Source organism: Microtus pennsylvanicus, chromosome 2, assembly GCF_037038515.1.
Source record: "Microtus pennsylvanicus isolate mMicPen1 chromosome 2, mMicPen1.hap1, whole genome shotgun sequence".
NCBI classification, from domain to species: Eukaryota; Metazoa; Chordata; class Mammalia; order Rodentia; family Cricetidae; genus Microtus; species Microtus pennsylvanicus.
Genome location: NC_134580.1, coordinates 108,120,268 through 108,138,992, shown reverse-complemented (window position 1 = coordinate 108,138,992; position 18,725 = coordinate 108,120,268). Strand labels below are relative to the sequence as shown.

General features: G+C 46.6%; 1 protein-coding gene across 4 annotated transcripts in view; it reads right to left on the bottom strand.

Annotated features, from left to right (window-relative positions):
• Positions 1 to 18,725, bottom strand: part of Stk35 (serine/threonine kinase 35) — a 61,045-nt gene that overhangs the window by 22,826 nt on the left and 19,494 nt on the right. For 2 of the 4 annotated variants that reach the window (XM_075962148.1, XM_075962149.1), the window contains one exon: positions 7,103 to 11,686. The exons of 1 other annotated variant lie outside the window; for it this stretch is intronic. Coding sequence is in view for 1 of the 3 variants with exons in the window: in XM_075962149.1 (XP_075818264.1) it covers positions 11,610 to 11,686 (77 nt within the window). In the remaining 2 variants the exon portion in view is untranslated. Of the gene's footprint in view, positions 1 to 5,795; positions 6,125 to 7,102; positions 11,687 to 18,725 lie in introns of those variants that run through there. One more of the 4 variants, XM_075962146.1, reaches the window with a different exon arrangement.

Here is an 18,725-nt window from a genome sequence, read left to right as displayed (position 1 = left end):
GGGCATGGGTTCCTAGGTTGTATAAGAAAGCCAGCTAAGTAGGAGACTGAGCAAGCGCACAGGCAGGGTTTCCCATGGACTCTAGTTCAACTTCCTGCCCGGATTTTTCTCAGTGATGAACCTAGAAATCTAACAAGACAAACCCTTTCCTCCCTCAAGTTGTTCTTTTGCCATGGTACTGACCACACACAGAATGAAGCTAGTATAGTGGCTGCCACCTACTTCCCTTGTCCTACAGCACCTACAGAGCTGTACCAAGGAGCCAGGTGGGCATGATGCAGATCTCAGGGTCTGGGTCACCCTCCCCACGTTTAACAGGCACCATCCTCGTTCCTGCGAACGTGACACATGGGTGAGTCACGGACCTGGCCCCATCTCATGATGAGCCATTATGTAGGTCACCGAGTCCGCTCACAAAAGCAAGCCCTGGGCCATCTGGCGTGTGGTTTGATCTGTATATGTATTTATTTATTACATGTCTTTATTTAGACCAGTTCTCACTTACGTAGCCTTGGCTGGCCTGGAACTTACTATGTAGACCAGGCTCTGGTATCAGAGTCACAGAGATGCACCTGGCTCCGCCTTCCGAGTGTTGGGATTAAAGGCGTGCGCCACCATGCCTGGTAGGTGTATGGTTCTGAGCAGCTGAAGTAAGAGAAACTGACACTCTGGAGATAATAGAAATTCACATTTCAGTGTTCATAACTAAAGTTCTACCGGCACTCGGGCTACTCATTTGTGTACATATTCCTTTTGTTGTTGTTGTTTGTTTTTCGAGACAGGGTTTCTCTGTAGCTTTGGAGCCTGTTCTGGAACTCGCTCTGTAGACCAGGTGTGCACATGTTCTTAATGGCAGTCATGCATCACAGCAGTAGAGCTGAAAAACGTCAAGGGACCCTATGGCCAACAAAGCCTAACATAGTTCTGGATCGTGGGTCAGACAAGTTTGCTGATCCGCCATCCAGATGTCAGAAACTAAACTGCAGGATCACTATTTATATCTGGTAATATCCTTGAGAGGTTTCATTCCCGTGTCTCGGGGGCTGGCTGGAATGAAGCCAGGCAGAGAATTGGTGAGGGCTCACAGGCTCGGGGGTCCTGTCCCACTGCCACAGTCTGTTCTGCTGGCTCCCAAGCGAGTTATCTCCTTGAGATTGGGGAATAATAAGTAGACTGATTACACAGAATCTCTCTCATTCATCTACTTACAGGCTGCTGTCTATGTGCCTTACCAGGCACTAAGGACATACACAGATTTTTAAGAAATTTTATTTAGAGAATATAATTATATCATTTCCCCCTTCCATTTCCATCCTTCAAACCCTCCCAGAAACGTCTCCTTGCTTTCTTTCAAAGGCCTTTTCCCATACATTGTCGTCACATGCATACACATGTATATATGTATGCATGTGTACATATAAATTCTTGCATTCACAAATACAACTTGCTCAGTCTGTATAAAGTTACTTATATGTACATAATGAAATAATCGATTGGTGTGTTCTTTCCTAAGGAAGTCTATTTCTCTCACTCTCGGTGAAGGGACTTTAGCAGCCGGAGCACGGCAAACAGGACTCTGGAAGGCCTTGCCCTTCTCTCCCATTCCTTCAGCCTCCCAAAAAACCATTAGATTATGTCCCTAAAGCTAGCCCCCAAGGCTATTCCTTTATTTGGTCTCTTCCTCCTCCTGAGACTGACTACCAAGGACCAACTACGAAAGTAGTGAAGACCAGGCTTCAAAAGCCCCCTTTGGCTCACCTAATTTAACATGCCCAATTAAAATTAAACACCTCAGCTGGGAGGTGGTGGCACATGCCTTTAATCCCAGCACTCTGGAGGCAGAGGCAGGCGGATCTCTGTGACCTCAAGGCTCAAGCCTGGTCTACAAGAACTAGTTCCAGGACAGGCTCCAAAGCTACAGAGAAACCCTGTCTCAAAAAACAAAACAAGGCCGGGCGGTGGTGGCACATGCCTTTAATCCCAGCACTCGGGAGGCAAAGGCAGGCGGATCTCTGTGAGTTCGAGGCCAGCCTGGTCTACAAGAGCTAGTTCCAGGACAGGAACCAAAAGTTACAGAGAAACCCTGTCTCGAAAAATCCAGAAAAAAAAAATAAATAGAACTAAACACCTCATCCTAACGCAGGGTTTCCCCTTTTACCTTTATAAACTGCCACATTGTCTATGTGCCACATCTGTCTCCCCTCTAGCCAGAGGCAGTCCTCTGTCTCCCCACATCCAGGGCAAACACCTCTACCCCTCTCTCTTATTCCCCTGCCCTCTGTGGTAAATAAATCTCCTTTGTGCTGAGAACTCAGTCTTGGGGTGTCCTGAGCCAATAGTGTTCATGTAACTCAGCATGCCTTATGGTCTGTTCTTGTGTAGGGCTGAGGTCCCATGAGCCTTCTTGAGTCAGTGTTAGCATGTCTGCCATTGTCCTTGTTCAGCTCCTGTTCAGGCAACCATGTCGGTGAGGCTGTATGGGTATAGCTTCAAGACACACGATTACAGCAAACTCCCTGTTCTCTGGCTCTCTTCCACAGTGACCCCTGAGTCTTAGGCTCAACAGGCTGTGTTGTAGACGTATCATTTGGGACTGGACTCCACATATGGATATTTATAGCTATAACTTGATGCCTTGTATACATTTGTGTATAAATTATAGATATGTACATTATGTTGTAAACTGTGGTATTGATATATTTTAAGTGTTAAGCTGGGAGGGTAGACCCCAGGCCCTCGCATCTATTCCAGCCTCCAGGCCTGAGAGTTTGTATCAGTCTGGACTCCAAATCCCAGGATGCCACTTCCACAGAGTATTTAAATGAACTCCCAAAAGAGGAACACGTGGTCCCTTTTCCTTTCTCCTGGTGGTCGTGTTCATGGCCTCCTAGTTCCCTCTTGGGGCCACCGGAGAGCGCAGGACTCCCATTAAACCTGGATATTTCTAGCCGGGCGATGGTGGCGCACGCCTTTAATCCCAGCACTCGGGAGGCAGAGGCAGGCGGATCTCTGTGAGTTCGAGACCAGCCTGGTCTACAGAGCTAGTTCCAAGACAGGCTCCAAAGCCACAGAGAAACCCTGTCTCGAAAAACCAAAAAAAAAAAAAAAAAACCTGGATATTTCTTAATTTGGCTTGTTTTGATTTGGCTTTGGCTTGATTGAGAATTTGCATCAGTGGAGAGCCTGCATTAGGAAATATTCCTAACATTAAGAAAAAAATGAAGTATGTTAAAGAGTCAATGATGGTGGGGCCATGTTTCTTTAAATAGTCAGGTCGGGTCTTAGGTGATATGATCAGACCTCCTGTATGAAGCAGGACTACCTACCAATGTATTCCAGGTAGAGGGAACAGCGGTGTAAAAGTTCAGTGTAGAAATGTTCTCTGTGCTTAGGGACAGCAGGAAAGAAGATGATTTGGGAGCAGAGATGGAGGATGCTGGGTGGCAAGGCTGGAGAAGTAAACAGAAGAAAATACGAGCTACTGTATGGCCTGCTCTGTTGGCTTAGAAGGAAGTTGTGTGGATACTGACCAAGATGATCTCAATGACATAGGAACTCCTCTGGAACCTCAGGCATGGATATGGTGCACAGCTCTAAGATGGAAGGTCAGAAGGGAGACCTGGGCCGTTGAGACTGCAGACTCAGCAGGGTCTGAAGTGGGATTAGGCAGTAGAGTAGGCAGAGCAGTCACCCAGAGCCGTCTCCTCCATGCCCCGAGATGTTCCAGGGCATCATTTCTGTCTCCCTCTGACCCAGCCTGCCACACCAATATGCCTGTATTCTCCCTGGTTCATCCTCTGGGCAGCAGCGAGCAGGCAGCCAGAGGCTGAAGCTGACCAGCAGCCAGAACTGGGACAGGGGCAGGATTAGTGAGGTGCTGGGTGACTCTTTCCACTGACATGAGCATGACTTAGTTGGGTGTGATGGCTACTGGTGTTAACTTGGCAGATTAAGGGATTATTTTATGTTGGTAGACTAGGAAGGCCCGGCTTAGTGGTGGGTGGGGCTGCTCTCTGAGCAGGACAAACATAGCTGAGCACCAGCAAGCATGCAGTCACTGTCCCTCCTCCTGGCTGTGGACGGGATGTGATCGTCTGTCTCACTCTCTGGCCACCCTGACTTCCTGCTCTTAACTGTGAGCTTCCTCCTTTACGTTTCTTTTCTCAAGGTATTCTATCACATCAATAGAAAGAAACTAAGACACGAATCAGTACCCAGTGTGGCCAATACTGCAGGAAACCTGACCCGGTGATTCTCGGGCCTTTGAAACTGTTTTAGGGGACAACTGTGGAAGAATTGGAGCCTTTGGACTAGAAAGCCCTCAAGTACTAAAAGCAAAATGGACTGTTCTGATGGAAGCCTAGAAGACCAAAATCCCGAGAATCACAGTGCGGGCCCATCACATGAGTTCTGAGGGGAACAAAGGACTTTATTTGGAACGGGGCCAGGGGGTCTTTCATGTGATATTTTGGTCAAGAGTCTGGCTTCATTTTGTCCATATCCTAAGAAGCTGAATGAAGTGCAATGTAAAGACTATGTACTCGTTTATTTGGCGAGGATAGGCGTGCGAGCAAGCTTCAAGTTTCGGGCAGAGGATATGTGGACAACAGAAGGCCGTAACTGTTAGAGAGAAGAGCCAGTAACAGAAACCTCTACTGCACTAGAACCACAGTACAGGTGTCCCCATCAGAGCTCCAAACAAGGCTGTTGGCATTACTGTCCAACTGTTTTGTTTTTTTTTGTTTTTTTTTTCCAACTGGTTTTGAAGGCATGAAAAACCCAAGACTGAAGGGTTTTTTTCACTGAGAGCAGCTGAGGCCAGGTAATCTCCAATAGGGTCAGACAGAATCCCTGTAAAGAGGTCAATGGACATTTGTTTGCAATTATTTAGGCAAAGCAATGAAGACCCCCCCACACACACACCCCAGGATATTGGAGATGTCAGGACTGTGGGATGTCAGCCAAGGCAAGCTGCAAGAATGGAATGGGATCAATTGGAGAGGCCAGAGCTGAAGGGGTGTGGCTACTGTATCTTTGGAGATCAGCCAATGTCATTCCAGCCTAGGACACTAGGTAGAGCTGCAGAATTGGCATTTGCTGGGCTGGGTTTAGGTCTGGCTTTGGCATGACTATTCCTTGTTATGCCCAGATTCTTCCCTTATGGAAGAAAGAATATTTATTCTATGTCATTCTAAGTTGGGCAGTTAAGACTTTAGACTTTTAAAGCATTGGCATTGTTAAAGGATTGTGGGGGGGGCGGGGTCATGAGGTAGCTTAGTGGGTCTTTACCTGCTCTACGTGAACCCTGACCAGCATATATACATGTGTGCGAACCCACATGCCTACACACACACAATCACAGAAGATTTTTAAAACTATGGAGGCTTTTCGAATGGGACCGAATGCATTTTACAGTGAGGTGTTAAGTTGGCAAGGGGTAGAGATGGGGTCAGTGTAGACTTGCCAGTCTCCAGAATCAACTAAGATGGGAGTCTGGCACCACTGTGAGGGATTTTCTCCATCACATTAACAGATGTGGGAAGACCCTGTGGACTAGTGATCCTGGACTCTGGAAGTGGAGAAAACAGGAGCCTTCGCATGAATATATCCATTGCGACCTCACCCCTTTGTAGATGTTGACAGCTGCCCAAAGCTCTTGCAGCTTGACTTTCAACCTTTAAAGTTTAAGCTAGGTCAGAATAGCCATCCCTTCAGTTGTGCCCCCTCCCTCCCCCTACCCCTCTGTAGCCCTGGCTACCCTGGAACTTAAGGAGACCAGGCTAAATCAAACCCAGAGATCCAGCTGCCTGTCTTCCTGGTGCTGGGATGAAAGGTGTGTGCCACCACACCCTGTTACGTTGCTTCTGTTTGGGTATTTTATCATAGTGCCAAGTAAGACAGACAGACATTGGGTGTTTTAGATCTATCCCTTTTGGGGTAATTTAGATCTAAATTATCTCCGGTAATCCTGGAGGAGCAAGGTGCTTGGTGCTTTACTACCGTGTTCCAGGTGTCATGTTCCGTGTTCGTGCCCACACACCTGTCACACGCTTTCCCTCTTAAATACTGCCCTAACTCCAGTGTCGTCCAAGAGTGGGAGAGAAAGGGCATCATCACGTTCCTCCTGTAAAAAAAAAAATAAAAAAAAGGCTTTTCTTGGTCCCTTTAGTTAGGCTATTATGTGGTTACTTCCTACTCTGTGGGTGAGAAAGCGGAGTTGGAGAAGCGCCCCGAGGTTAAAGGGCTAGTCAGCAGCAGGCTGCTCCACAGCCCTTTAATCCTGGGCGTGGGCTGGGCACCTACTTCCTAGGTCAGTGAGTCATCATCTAAAGACTGTTCCCCACTCTCCCTCCCCGTCACTGCACAATGGAGTAGGCGGTCGACATGCCATGCCCACTCAAATAACGACAGGGGGATGTGAAAATGTATTTATTGAAATTTACAAATGGTAGAACCTCTTTGAAAGTTGGACAAAAGCCTGGTCTGGCGGTGCATGCCTCTTAAAAAAGAATCTTAACACTCATACCCATAAAATAAAAATAAAATCTTAGAACACAAACACACAGAAACACAAACATCACCCACTTGTGGGTTACCCTCTTCAAGTGTCAAGGACAAAAGAACCCTTTGCTTTGTCCCTACAACCAGGGTCTGGATGGAGTTTACAGTCCAAGTTTGTATTGGAGATATTTTCCTCTAACATTATTCCGGTGTCCTAATTCTTTCCTTTTGTTTTTGTTGTTCCTTCTGGGATTCGCAGGTCTCCCTCCTGGGGAAAGACCCACGATGGTAGGCTGTATGTCAAACATTAACCTTTAACTAGAACAGGCGCTGCACAGTGCCAAGAAAGCTAGAGCCCAGCTTTCCAGAGTCTACTAGAATCCCAAAGCTGATTCTTCAGGAAAGACAGCGCTGCAGCAAGGCTGCTATTTGTCCCAGCTGGCAAGTTTTTCATTATTACTTTAATTGGTCTGTTGAGGGCAGGTCAGTAAGTCTGGCTTGTCCTAGGTGTCACAGGACCCAGGCTCTAACCCTAACCCCAATAACAATAATGCTGTCCAAACCGGTAGCAACAAAACCACAAACACTCATTTCCAAGTAGTATATGGCTTTTTGATCCCATCAAATAACTTTATTCACACAAACGTCCCTTAATTTACAAAGCTTCAGTCACTCATACACATTAGGGGGATCCACAGTGTTCAAAGAACTTAAATATAATGTATCATACCAACCCAAGTAAGCCAAGTACAAAAAATGTCCATATAAAGTTGTTCACACATAGGTCCTATATTACCAGCTTCTGTGCAAAAAAAAAAAAAAAAGAAAGAAAGAAAAGAAAGAAAAAAAAAGAAAGGGAAAATTAGATTAACTAGTATTTGAAACTGACCTTGTGCCTGGCTTTCAACCTCAAAACCAAGTCTGATCCATGTGAGCATTATGAGTAACTGAAATATCCTCCGGGTTTGATGGCAGGCAGCCTTTGGGATGTCTTTTTTTTTTTTTTTTTTTTTTTTTGTAAATATTCCCTAAGTAGGTTTCCTTCTTCCTATGATCTCATCTGATTTAAAAAAAAAAAAGGCTCACTCCTTCTGGTACTCTCCCTAATCCTAGGGACCCCTAGGCAACCAATGGCAGTAGACTTGTCCCTCAGTGAGGGCTGTGGATGCTGACATCAGCCGCTGCCATAGAGTCCCTACTGCATGCAGGGCTCCCCTCCCAGAGCATGTTTCCAGACAAGGCTCCAGACCTCTGCAGACCTGAAGGCTGTATGACGAGCTCAGAAATCAGTCTGCTGTCTGCTGGCCTGGAGAGCTGAGGAACCAAACTCAGCCAATTCTGAGGTAGACTCCAACAGTTGTCTGGAGCTGCCAGACAGGGAGGAAGATGCCAGTCAAGGGGAGGGATAACCCCAAGATCCACCGGGAATGAAGCCACTATGCCCCCAGATGTGGAAGGAGGGGCACACAAGGAAGAGACAAGGTGGAAAGAGCTCACAGTGAGCAGGGTTGGGAGGGATAACAGGGTTGGGAAGGACAACGGAGTAAGGCAGGGTAGGAACGTTCCCCTCCTTGGAGGATAGCAGTCAGACACTCTCTCACTCTTCCCAAGATTCCAAAAGATATCTAAAGGTTAAAACCCACATTTAACCCATCCTTTTAAGCTGTCTTCTCAAGCAGTAAACACCTAATAGCATAAACAGATTTCCACAATGCTCTTTTCCTCTTCTTGGAAAATATTCACGCAAAAACAATAACCTTATTGCTGCAAACACTGTTTTTCTAAAATAGTGATATGTTAAAGAGCTGAGAATCTTGGAGGAAGGAATGATGGAGGTGGGAACTATTGGGGCAGGAAGGTGAGGAAGCGAGGGAGTGGTCTTAGCACCACGGGGTTAGGAAGCGAGTCAAGGGCCTCTGCTCACTCCAGGTGTCTGTCTGCCTTCACCGCCACTGGAGTTCGCACTGGCTGTGCCACAAAGGAGGCCAGGCCCTACCCAGAGTCAGATCTTCACCTAGTGTTGGTGCCCTTCTCCTCCAGCTGTAAACAGGGTATTTCTTTAAGTAAACATTAAAACATCCCTCAAGCAGTCAAAGGGCAAACCCTACAAGGTGGGAACAGAGTTCCTACTCCCTGCCCCAATGCGCTAGAGCTAGGTGAGGCTAAAGCCTGAACCTTAGTCTCCTGTGACCAGGAGGGGGTTAGCTGGAGCCAGTTTGGATGGTGCAGTCAGTGTCTTCCTGGCTAGAGGTAAGAACAGGGAGGAACAAAGGCAGTGTGCGTATGTGGGCAGCAGCATTTGGTCCTGGTCTAGAGCTGCTGTGAGGGCCACAGAGGCAAGAGGGAGGTGTGTCTGGCTACAGCCCACAGGAGGTGGGCGGGGGCTCAGAGTCTTCCTTCCCTTGTGGGTATGGAGATTATGAGTACCAGTGACAAATGAACACATAGAAGACAGCCACCTGCTTCTGGCAGAGTCTGGACAGGGAGGACAATGGAATAAGGCACTATGATCTGTCCTGATGACTCCCTTCAGTCACAGGAAGCTGAGCTCTGAGTGCAGAGAACTCAGGCCAGGCCAGTCTCCCAACAGCAATCCTCACACCCAAGAAAATGTCAAATGTTAGGAGTTCCGCACACGTCTAGAAGGTGAGCAGGTCTAGCAAACTGGAGGCACCTGAGATGATGCTCCACAGAGCTACCGGCAGGCCTGCAACCCACATAGAGGCAGAGCAGAGAAGGATGCTGATTCCCAAGAGGGACAGGCAGCTGAGCTTAGAGAAGACTACAGAGCCCACCAGGGGCTGACTCACTGGCCATTGCACAGCAAAAATGTCACCGGGCCAGTGTCCGTCTACCCGGCTGGCAGGTGATAGCATAGATTGCAGGACAGGGAGGGAAGAAAACAGGAACAGGCACTTGGGGCTCAAGACTTGGCTCTCATCTGAGCCAGAGATAGAGGTGCAATCACCGGGCCAGAACCAGCTGGGAGTCATGGAAGACAAGGTGCAGGGAAACAGGCTACCCCTCACCAGGCTACCCACCTGCAACCTATGGGGCTACTTTGACACCCCATATATGTCAAAGAAAAGTATGATGGGAAAGTCTTGATTGCAGAGAGCGAAGAGACGGAGAAGAGGAAAAAAAAGGTAGGTAGATAGTGATTTGCTAGGCCTGACCCTTTACCAGGAACCCAGCAGGACTATAACACGGAGAGTGGGGTACTGAGCTCAGAGACTGCTTTTCCCATCTGCTCAGGCACAAAGAGACAGCAGCACCCAGAGGAAGAGAGGAGGGTGGAACAGAAATGGAATGTACTTTGCAATTAGGGGATGCTGCTGTTCCCAGCCCCCTTCCAGGTGCCACTCTGATTAAGCTCAGGAGGCCGCTTAACAACTCAAGAAGACAAGATGCTACCACAGTGCAGCGAGGTGAGCGCCTGCATTACGAGCTGCAGCCGCGTACCCATGGGTCTGCAGCCGCGAATCACAGGAACAGCAGCTGACCTCTGGCCAAGAGAAGAAAGAAACTTTGGTGCTGAGTTGCCTGAGAGAAGGCTGGAAAGTGTTAGTGGACAGAGCTAAGCAGGGTTCAGTGTTGCTCTGGCCTTCCCCACACTACAGCTTCTCAAAGAAAAGCTCCCCTTGGCCTCTCATTTCCCTATCCATCCTATGCTAGTTTAGGAAGAATGAACAAGATGAACACATAGATACCTTCTTTCCTTATCCAGAGACCCCATCCCATGTGGCCAGGGTGAAAAATCTGAGAAAGTACTGGAGCAACCAAAGGTGCATCCAAGTAGAGGGATGCAGCCGAGAGAATGATGGGGTCCATCAAGAAGGAGCTGAAGAAGGGTATCTTCCCTCAGGAGGCTATAAGAACACTGCAAGGGAGTTAAGAGTGAAAGACTATGCAAACAGAGGCAGCCTAAGTTGGGGATGCTTTAAGACGGCTAGCTGCTATATGGGCCCTCTGCTAGCCACATGGGCATCCCTGTCTGCCTCATACCTCCCTATTCAAGGCAGGTCCTTTCTCTTTCAACAGACAACAGTTTCAAAGAGTTTGATCACCTAACATGAAGTCCCTGGGGGTAAGAGATGGCGCTTGACAGTATCACCCAGTGGTGAGTGACACCATAGATCCTGGTACACAGGGCACACCTTTTACTGTGGGGAAATGATGGCAGCAGCCATTCGAGGGTAATCTGCAATGGTCAAAACTGGACCTTGGGGCCAGGTAGTCTCTGTGACAAGCTGGACTTGCAGCACACTGGGTAGACAATCCAGGAGGCAGAAGGTAAAAAAGTAATAGCCTCATAGCAGTGACAAGAGGCCAAGGAAGACCAAGTCTAACAGAGAGTCGGCACAACAGTCCTAATAGAAGATAGGCGTGTGCAAGTGGGCTGGAGTGTCTTTATCCCCAAGTGAAGGGATCATCACTCTTGGTCTCCTTCCTCAGGGAGCCCGGTTGGAAAGGACAGAAGGAAGCAATTCCAACTATAGTGAGTCGTGGCATGACCTGGGGCTCCCAAGAACTTAAAAAGAACCAAACCCACACTTTAGGTCTTCTTTAAGAGTACTTCTGGCAAACCCTGGTCTTCCTCTTCTGAGATGTTCTTCATTTCTGATCCTGACTGAGGCCTGAGGGCTGGCCAGGACCAGCACACCCCAGGAGTCCAAGAGCTCCCACGACTGGCAGGGAAGTAACTCAGAGGCTGCTTCCTTAGATCTTCGTATCCCTTGGCAGGAGAGACAAACTCTGGGCAGAGAGATGTTCTTTGGGAAGTGGGATGCCAGAGCGCAACTGAGAGATGTGTACAAAAGAAACAGAACATGAAAGAGAAAACCAAAATTGCTTCCTAACTTAAGAAATTAACGGACTAACGGTGAATATATGCATAAGCTTTGCCCACATTCAATGTTCTTAAAAGCAAAATGAAACAAAAACCTAAACAATAAAAAGGTGCCTGTCCAGAATGTAGCCTTCTGCTCTTCAGAAGTCTTGATGGTTTAATGTTTAAAAAAATAGTAATTATTATTATAATAAAGGAAAAACAAAAGGGTAGCGTGGGAAACCCAAGCAAAAGCTTCACATTGTGGGAGGTCCAGCTGTCAGGAGATCGCCACCACCTGTACCCTCTGCCATCCTGTCCGAGACATGATGAGACTGTGGGTCCCGAAGGATCGACCTGGAAGACAGAAGGTAGGCAAGGAGTGGACATTGGATCAGTGGGTGAGGGTACAGAGCCAGCACCCAAACCAAACTGACCCTGCAGCTATATGTGCCAGGTTTTCTAAATACTGTATGTGGAGGAAGCTGAGCCACCTGTAAAGACACTCCTAGGGCTCGGCTAGTAAGGAAACTGATGTGTTCAAGTCACAATGACTAAGGGCAGACTTTGGAAGAGGGAGCTAAGGTAGCATGCTGGGTCCAGCTACCAATCTGATCACAAATTCTACACCTTATTCCCACTCCAGCTTCTCTGTACTACACAGGACCCATTCCAAATAGAATGTTCCCAACGGACCCTGATGGTCTTGGTTCTATTTAGTCTTTCTTCTCTCCTCACAACAACTCTTATATAATTTCCCTATTCTTTACAAATGAGAAAATGGTTTTCAGCATCGGAGAACTTATACTAAGTTAGCCAACAAGTTTTAAAGAGACATCACTTTCTCCTAGGTCAGGTGGACTCAGAGCAAGGTTTCCCAGAAGCAAGTGATAGGTCCTCTCTGCCCACAGCAACATCTACTGGGGCTGTAACTGAGTGTTCTGGAGACCAAACAACAGCCCTGCCAGCTGACTATGTTCTTTGGTCTCATAATCTACACCTATGTCACAAGCTGTTTTGAAGATTACATAAATTCAGTTGTGCATGGCTTAATTATATAAGAAATGTAGAGCTGCTTGAGCATGACGGTATTCTATGGGACCACCACTGTATATTGTCTGCTATTTCCTGAAGCATCATTCGGTCTAACTGTACATATACTACTTAGAAGAATGCCTGGTCCTGTGAGCACTGGCTACTACCTGGGAACTACTTTGGTGCCGGGCTTTGGGAATAAGACAAGAAGCTGCCCTTCAAAGAACCTAGCACACAGAAGTCTATAGAGATTAGTCTTGGGGCAGCTCTATATTCTGAGCTACTTAATCTCATAGCTTAGTATAGCTTTGTCTTGGGCAGGGCAGGTCATCTGGGCAGCAATGTTCTAAAGTTTTCAAAGTGTCTAGTTTCACTCTAAATGACTGTCCCAAACAAGCCCTTCCCTGTATGCTTGCAACCCTTCAGTGACTTCCTTGTTCCATGAACACACCAAGTCCATTGTCTTGAGAAGTATGCTCTGGTTCCAGCCCAGAGTACCTTCTTCACTGGAGCTGTGGTCAGTACAGCCAGACAGCACTGGCCCCATAATCTCAAGTCTGACAAGTGCCTTAGCTCATTCACAAATTGACACCAGACAGGGCCTGTCGGCCTCTGTGTCTTCCTCGATTGTCTTCCATCTCTTTTGGGCTCTGAGTAGAATGAGTATAAAGTATAAGGCCTACAGAAGGTCCTGACATATCCAATGAGCCCATTTCTCCTTTGCCTGTGTCTGCAGCTAGACTCTCGATGTACCTGCAGTCATTCGGCCATCACAAGCAGCTGTAGGTGCCACAGGAAAAGCATCCCCCACACTGATGGAGGAGTGCAAACAGCCTGTGGGGAGCAGCTGGAAGAGCTTTCAGAACTTCAGATATGCTAAAAGCTAGAGAGCCTGGTAGCTCCGCTTCTAGAAACTTAGCTTCACTGCTAACTCTAAGCATGGAAAAAGAATTCACAAATAAAGATGAGAATAAATTATGAGACATTACTTCTAATGTCCAAAACTAACAGACTAAATGATCTATCAGCTCACTGTTATAATGAAAAAATGAGAGTTGGGTGGCGTTGGTGCATCAGTCTGAAGCCTGTTAGAGTCAAGTAGGATACATACGTTACACACTGCATGGTAGAAAGCAGAAATATAGTTTGTCTCTACAGTTCAGGATGGAGGTAATAGGTGAAAACTTGTGGTGCTTGGATGGATGAGGCCTTTGGGAGGTAATTAGGAATACATACGTCATTTGGGTGGGATCCCATGATTAAGCTCTGGTGGTTGTTTAAGATCCTAGGAGCTGGAGGGATGACTCGGTGGTTTAAGAACATTGGTTGCTCTTCCAGAGAACCAGGGTTTGAGTCCCAGTACTCACATAGCAGCTCACAACCATCTATAATTCCAGTTTCATAGGATCTGATACCCTTTTCCCCCCATGGAAACTAGGCATATATGATGCACATACATACAAGTAGTTAAAGCAGTCATTCACATAAGTAAATCTAAAAAAAAATCTAAAAAAAAGAGGGAGATCCTACACACACACAGGCTTCTTGATATATGATGCCCCCCCATGTTGCCTCAAAAGACAGTCAACAAGAAGGGCCATCCTCAGAGATGGACCTCTGACTTAGGACCCAAGACCAAAAAGTATCCTTTTTCTTTACTTTTAATAAACTATTATTAAAACAAAAAACTTGTACATAAAAACCAGAATGCACCAAAATTAACCAGACCCAGTGTCTATACATAAAAGCATGCACTCCAGAAAGAGGTTAGGTACAGAGTAAGAGAAGCATCTCCAAGCAAGGGGAAATAGAATATATAGTTATAGACGAATTGGGGAATGGGATGGGATGGGAGGATTAAACTAAAAGGGGGGGTGGGGGTGGGAAGAGGGCAATAAAGAAGGGAATAGGGGAGGGACAACTAACACTACGGACCATTGGAGGGGTTCATATAGAAACTTACTACTATAGAAGTTTCTTATAACATACACATATATGAAAGAAATCTAAATGTAATAACCAGTTAATGGAGGAGAAATGCCTCACTAGACATTTTTCACTAGACCCAAAGAGACATACAACTGGACCATGCGCAGAGAATGAGGAGGATATGGATGACACCAAGGGTACAACAGGACATAGGATAAACATATGAACTCAGACTGTGCTAGCATGCATAGGTCCAAGTCAGATAGGGCCCAGCACTGAGAGGGAGAACCAGACAGAGCTTCCATCCCTAACCAGAAAGTTATCTTCAAGTGACAACAGCTTGCCAAAGAAAACCTAGTCTTCTCCAAGGGAGTTTGAGTATATAAACTACACCGAAGGGCAGGCGCCTCCCCCACCTTGCCCAGCAGTTGATGGCCAACACAAAACAAACTCAGTGGTACTTTTGGAGACTATTTTTTGCCTCTTTTTTTGTTTTGTTTTGGTTTTTTTTGTACCTTACTGGTCTTCCACTTGCACATTAATTTCCAATTTGGGGAATTTGTGTGTGTGTGTGTCTTTTGTGTGTTAAGTATCTCTGTACATGTGTGTTTCTCCTGGTTTTTTTTGTTTGTTTTGTTTTTAATTAAATTTTGTCTTTTTTTTTTTAATGTGTCTGTTTCTTAAGAACAGGAAGAAAAAGGAATGGAGTTTGGTGGGTGAAGAGGAGGAGAATCTAGGAGAAGCTGGGAAAGGGAAACCATGATCGTAACTATATGGAAAAAAGGTTTTCAAACAAACAAAAAAAATCAAAAACAAAACCAGCATGCACCAAAATTAACCAGACCCAAAATCTATAATAAAAAGCATGTACTCTGGAGAAAAAGCCTCAGATCTCTGAGGCCTACCCCTTCACTGGATGCTTCTGCTCCCCTACTAGCAATAGGAATTAAAAGATTCCCCCAAAGATTCGTTTGAGGACTTATTCCCAGTCTTCAGCTTGGGAAAAACTCGTGCACTCCCTGATGACTTGGCAGCCATTCCGGCCTCATGTAACTTTTCCCTGTTGCTTTCTGCTTGTGTTTTCAGTAGATGAACAGGTGAAGCAGAAGACAGACAAGTACACCTTCCCCAGGGAAGCCACAGCACAGTGTGCTCACGGGAAGATGGGGGAGGCACTTTTTGCTACTTCAACAAGAACAGCAAAGACTATCTGGTCTGGAGTCAAAGCAGCCAGCCCATCATTAATGCAGACGATGATGAAGAGTGCAGTCCCAGCCTTGGTGGGCTCTTGTTCATTACCTTTCATCCTAGCTGATGCCAAACCGTGGCTCCCTTGTTGACCAGGCTAGAGCATGTGGGTCTGATTCTGATACGTAGCATCAACCAGGGTTTTCCTTGTTGCTCTCAGTGGGACCCCTAAGCACACAGCCCTCCTGAAAGTCAACGGCGTGTCTGCTAAGCACAATGAAGAATGGCAACTAGCCATCTGTAGTGGACTTTATGGTAGATATGGCCTTGGAATAGCTGCTCTGGCAGGTTTAGGTTTTTTGTTTTGTTTTTTCCCACTGGTATCTTAGAGCACAGAAACTAGAAAGAGCTGAGGTGAGCAAGGGATGGAAAGAAGTGGCTAGAGATGTCCATCTCCTGCCCTCCCTATTCCTAAACACACACAAAATAAAGGATGTCCCTTAATCTAAAAGCACAGCCTTTCTCCCTGTGTGTCTGTATCATTTCTTTAAATAACTGTTGATAATAGTAGGAACACTGAAAAACTGATCCCCTCCACTGTCCCCTAGTTTATTAATTAATAAGATAATTGCATTATCTTAAGAAATATGTTTAAAAACATGGCGCATGAAATATAGCTCTCTCGTTCCCAGACTCCATGAAGGAAAGGCACAGGCTTTACAGGAAACACCTGAGCGTTTGAAGCTGGCTTCTACCTCCTGGTCACAGTCACGATCGCTGTCTCCAGCTCTCCCTTCTTTTGGAAATGCAGACAGTACAATTTACACTCTGCTGTGGGGAGTGGGAACTCCAGTAGACTACCAGCGGTCCATCTTGTCTACTTACGCCCGTCTATTCACACTGCTCAGCCGGCGGAGCGGGCTCTCAAACTATCATGCTCTCAAGCATTAATGGTCATTTGGGCTCTTAGAGCATCAGACCGGAATACCTAGAACTTAACTTTTGTTTTGTTGAATCAGGATCTCATTCTGGGTTAGACTCAGGCTGGTCTCTAGGTCAAGAAAATCCTCTCACCTTATCCTCCCTGAGTGCTGGGATTACAGTAAGAGTCATCATGACTAGCCTGAAATTCACTCATCAAGGCTTAATTCAGGAACTATCTTATATCTACTATATCGGTGGGAGAATTAACGGTGGCAAGCTCTATTCTGAGCATATACATCTCTGCCATAATGATCCCAGAGACGATCCTCCTGCCTCTGCCTCTTCAGTGCTAGAATTACAGGCAGGTACTACCATGCCCAGTTTCCCAATAGTCATTTTGTTAAAGCAAAATTTACGACTTGGTCTGGAGTCAGCCTTCCCCTGAGGTGAGAGTCTTCTTTCTGTTTTAGGCTTTAGCTCCCACTCTTCTGCTTCCTTCCTCATCTAGCTGTCACCGAGCATTCCGGGTCCCTCTCTGTACCTCCTCCCAGGAAGCATGTCCAAAGAACACTCTTTGCAAGGACGCTGCTTTGCGGTGAGCCGCCAGGCCTGACAGCCTCTACTACCTCACAATCCCTTAGACAAGAGTCTGCCAATTCCCTGAGGGCTATCAATTATCAGGTGGTGATGGATGCTACAAGTTCATATACCGAATGGCTGACAGAAACTTTAAATTAGTGTACATGGCAATATAAACTAATTGATGTACTTCTAAGACACATTCAACAAGACAGCATTTTAAGGGGAAAATATGGTTATAAGAACTTCTGCCTGTGACTAACCTCCTAGCCCACTGCCCAGTGCTTACATGAACAGCAAGCATCTCAACAGCCAGTGCATGCTTATTCACACCTATGATGGTTGGGCTACTTCTCCACTCTCTGACATCTGGTGAGGGACAGAGTTGGGACTGTGCCCAACCCTGATGCCTGTGCTACTCTGGAATCAAGCTAAACCATTCCTTGGCTCTCTCACCATCGAGCTGAACAGGAGAAACAAAGCATACGGAGACCATGGGTTTTTCTAACATTTAGACAGTCTACTGCTTATAGAAAGAGGCTCCTGGCTCCACCTTTTCTTTGCAACTTCTCATCAGGAGAAATCCCCTCAAAGAGAAAGCAGATTCCACACAACGCTCATGTGGAAAGAGCTCCTGGAACCCAGAGTGGCAAAGCTGTCATGGTTCATGACAAGAGCAAAATTAGAAGCTGGCAACTATCTATCTGTAAGATGGCAAATAAATGAATAGTAATTAGTTTTTAAAATAGCTTCCTTGCCCAGGCTAGCAGGTAGCTCTGGAGGTAATGACAGAGCTCTGGCAGGGCTGGAAGGACTGGAACTCCACATTCGTAATCCACGATGTCAGAGGGGTGGCTATGGACAGACGGCAGCTTTCTCCCGTCTTCCCACACACCCACCCCGTTCAGAGGGATGTGGCCTCCACACTACCACCTAGGCTGTAGCAGTACATTAAGTCTTGCACTTAGCTGTGGAGGCCTATTCAGCAGCAGCGGAGGATCACCATCTCTACAGGGTGACAGGAGGAGAAAGAGAAAAGGGGCCTGGCTTCCAGTGTCCTTTTCCCAAGTGCTCAATGAAGAACTTGACCAACAGGGAGGGGATTTTTAATCCAAGGTCCTTCTAATCTCAGGAATTTAGCATGAGTTCAAGAATCCCCAAGGGCCTCAAACTCTCAGTGTAAGTCAGAAGCAGTTTTCTGGAAGACTATCTCACTATTCAGACCTTGAAACAAATCCACCAGGAGCCTGACTTATGCAGACAAAAACTAACCAGAGGCACCACATCAAGAGGAACTGCCCACGGTTCTGGAGTAGGCACAGGTAAACAGTACAGCCTGTGTGGCCGAGATGCTAAGGAAGCAGGTCAGTGAGAAAGGCTGAGGCCAGTCTCAGCTCAACATGCCAGAGCCTTTGCTTTTTTCTGAAGTCTTCAAGCAGAACCTGAGACCCTTCTTAATGGTATGATACCACTGAGACACGGGCTCTATCTCCTCTCCTATCACCTGAAGCTGGTATCACCTGAAGCTGGTTCCACAGCTACCTTGCTCCCTAAGAAACAGTTTTGAAGCACCACTGCCAGGCCCAATAGACGTCAGGGCAGGAGTCAGAGAAAGGACATGAACAGAATTTAAAGCCAGGATAGCATGCTGTTGGAAACACATCAGCTTTTCCTCTACTGTGTCAGAAGGCTCCGCAGGGGCACTAAGTGAGTCTATGGTAACTACACAATCAGGGAGCTC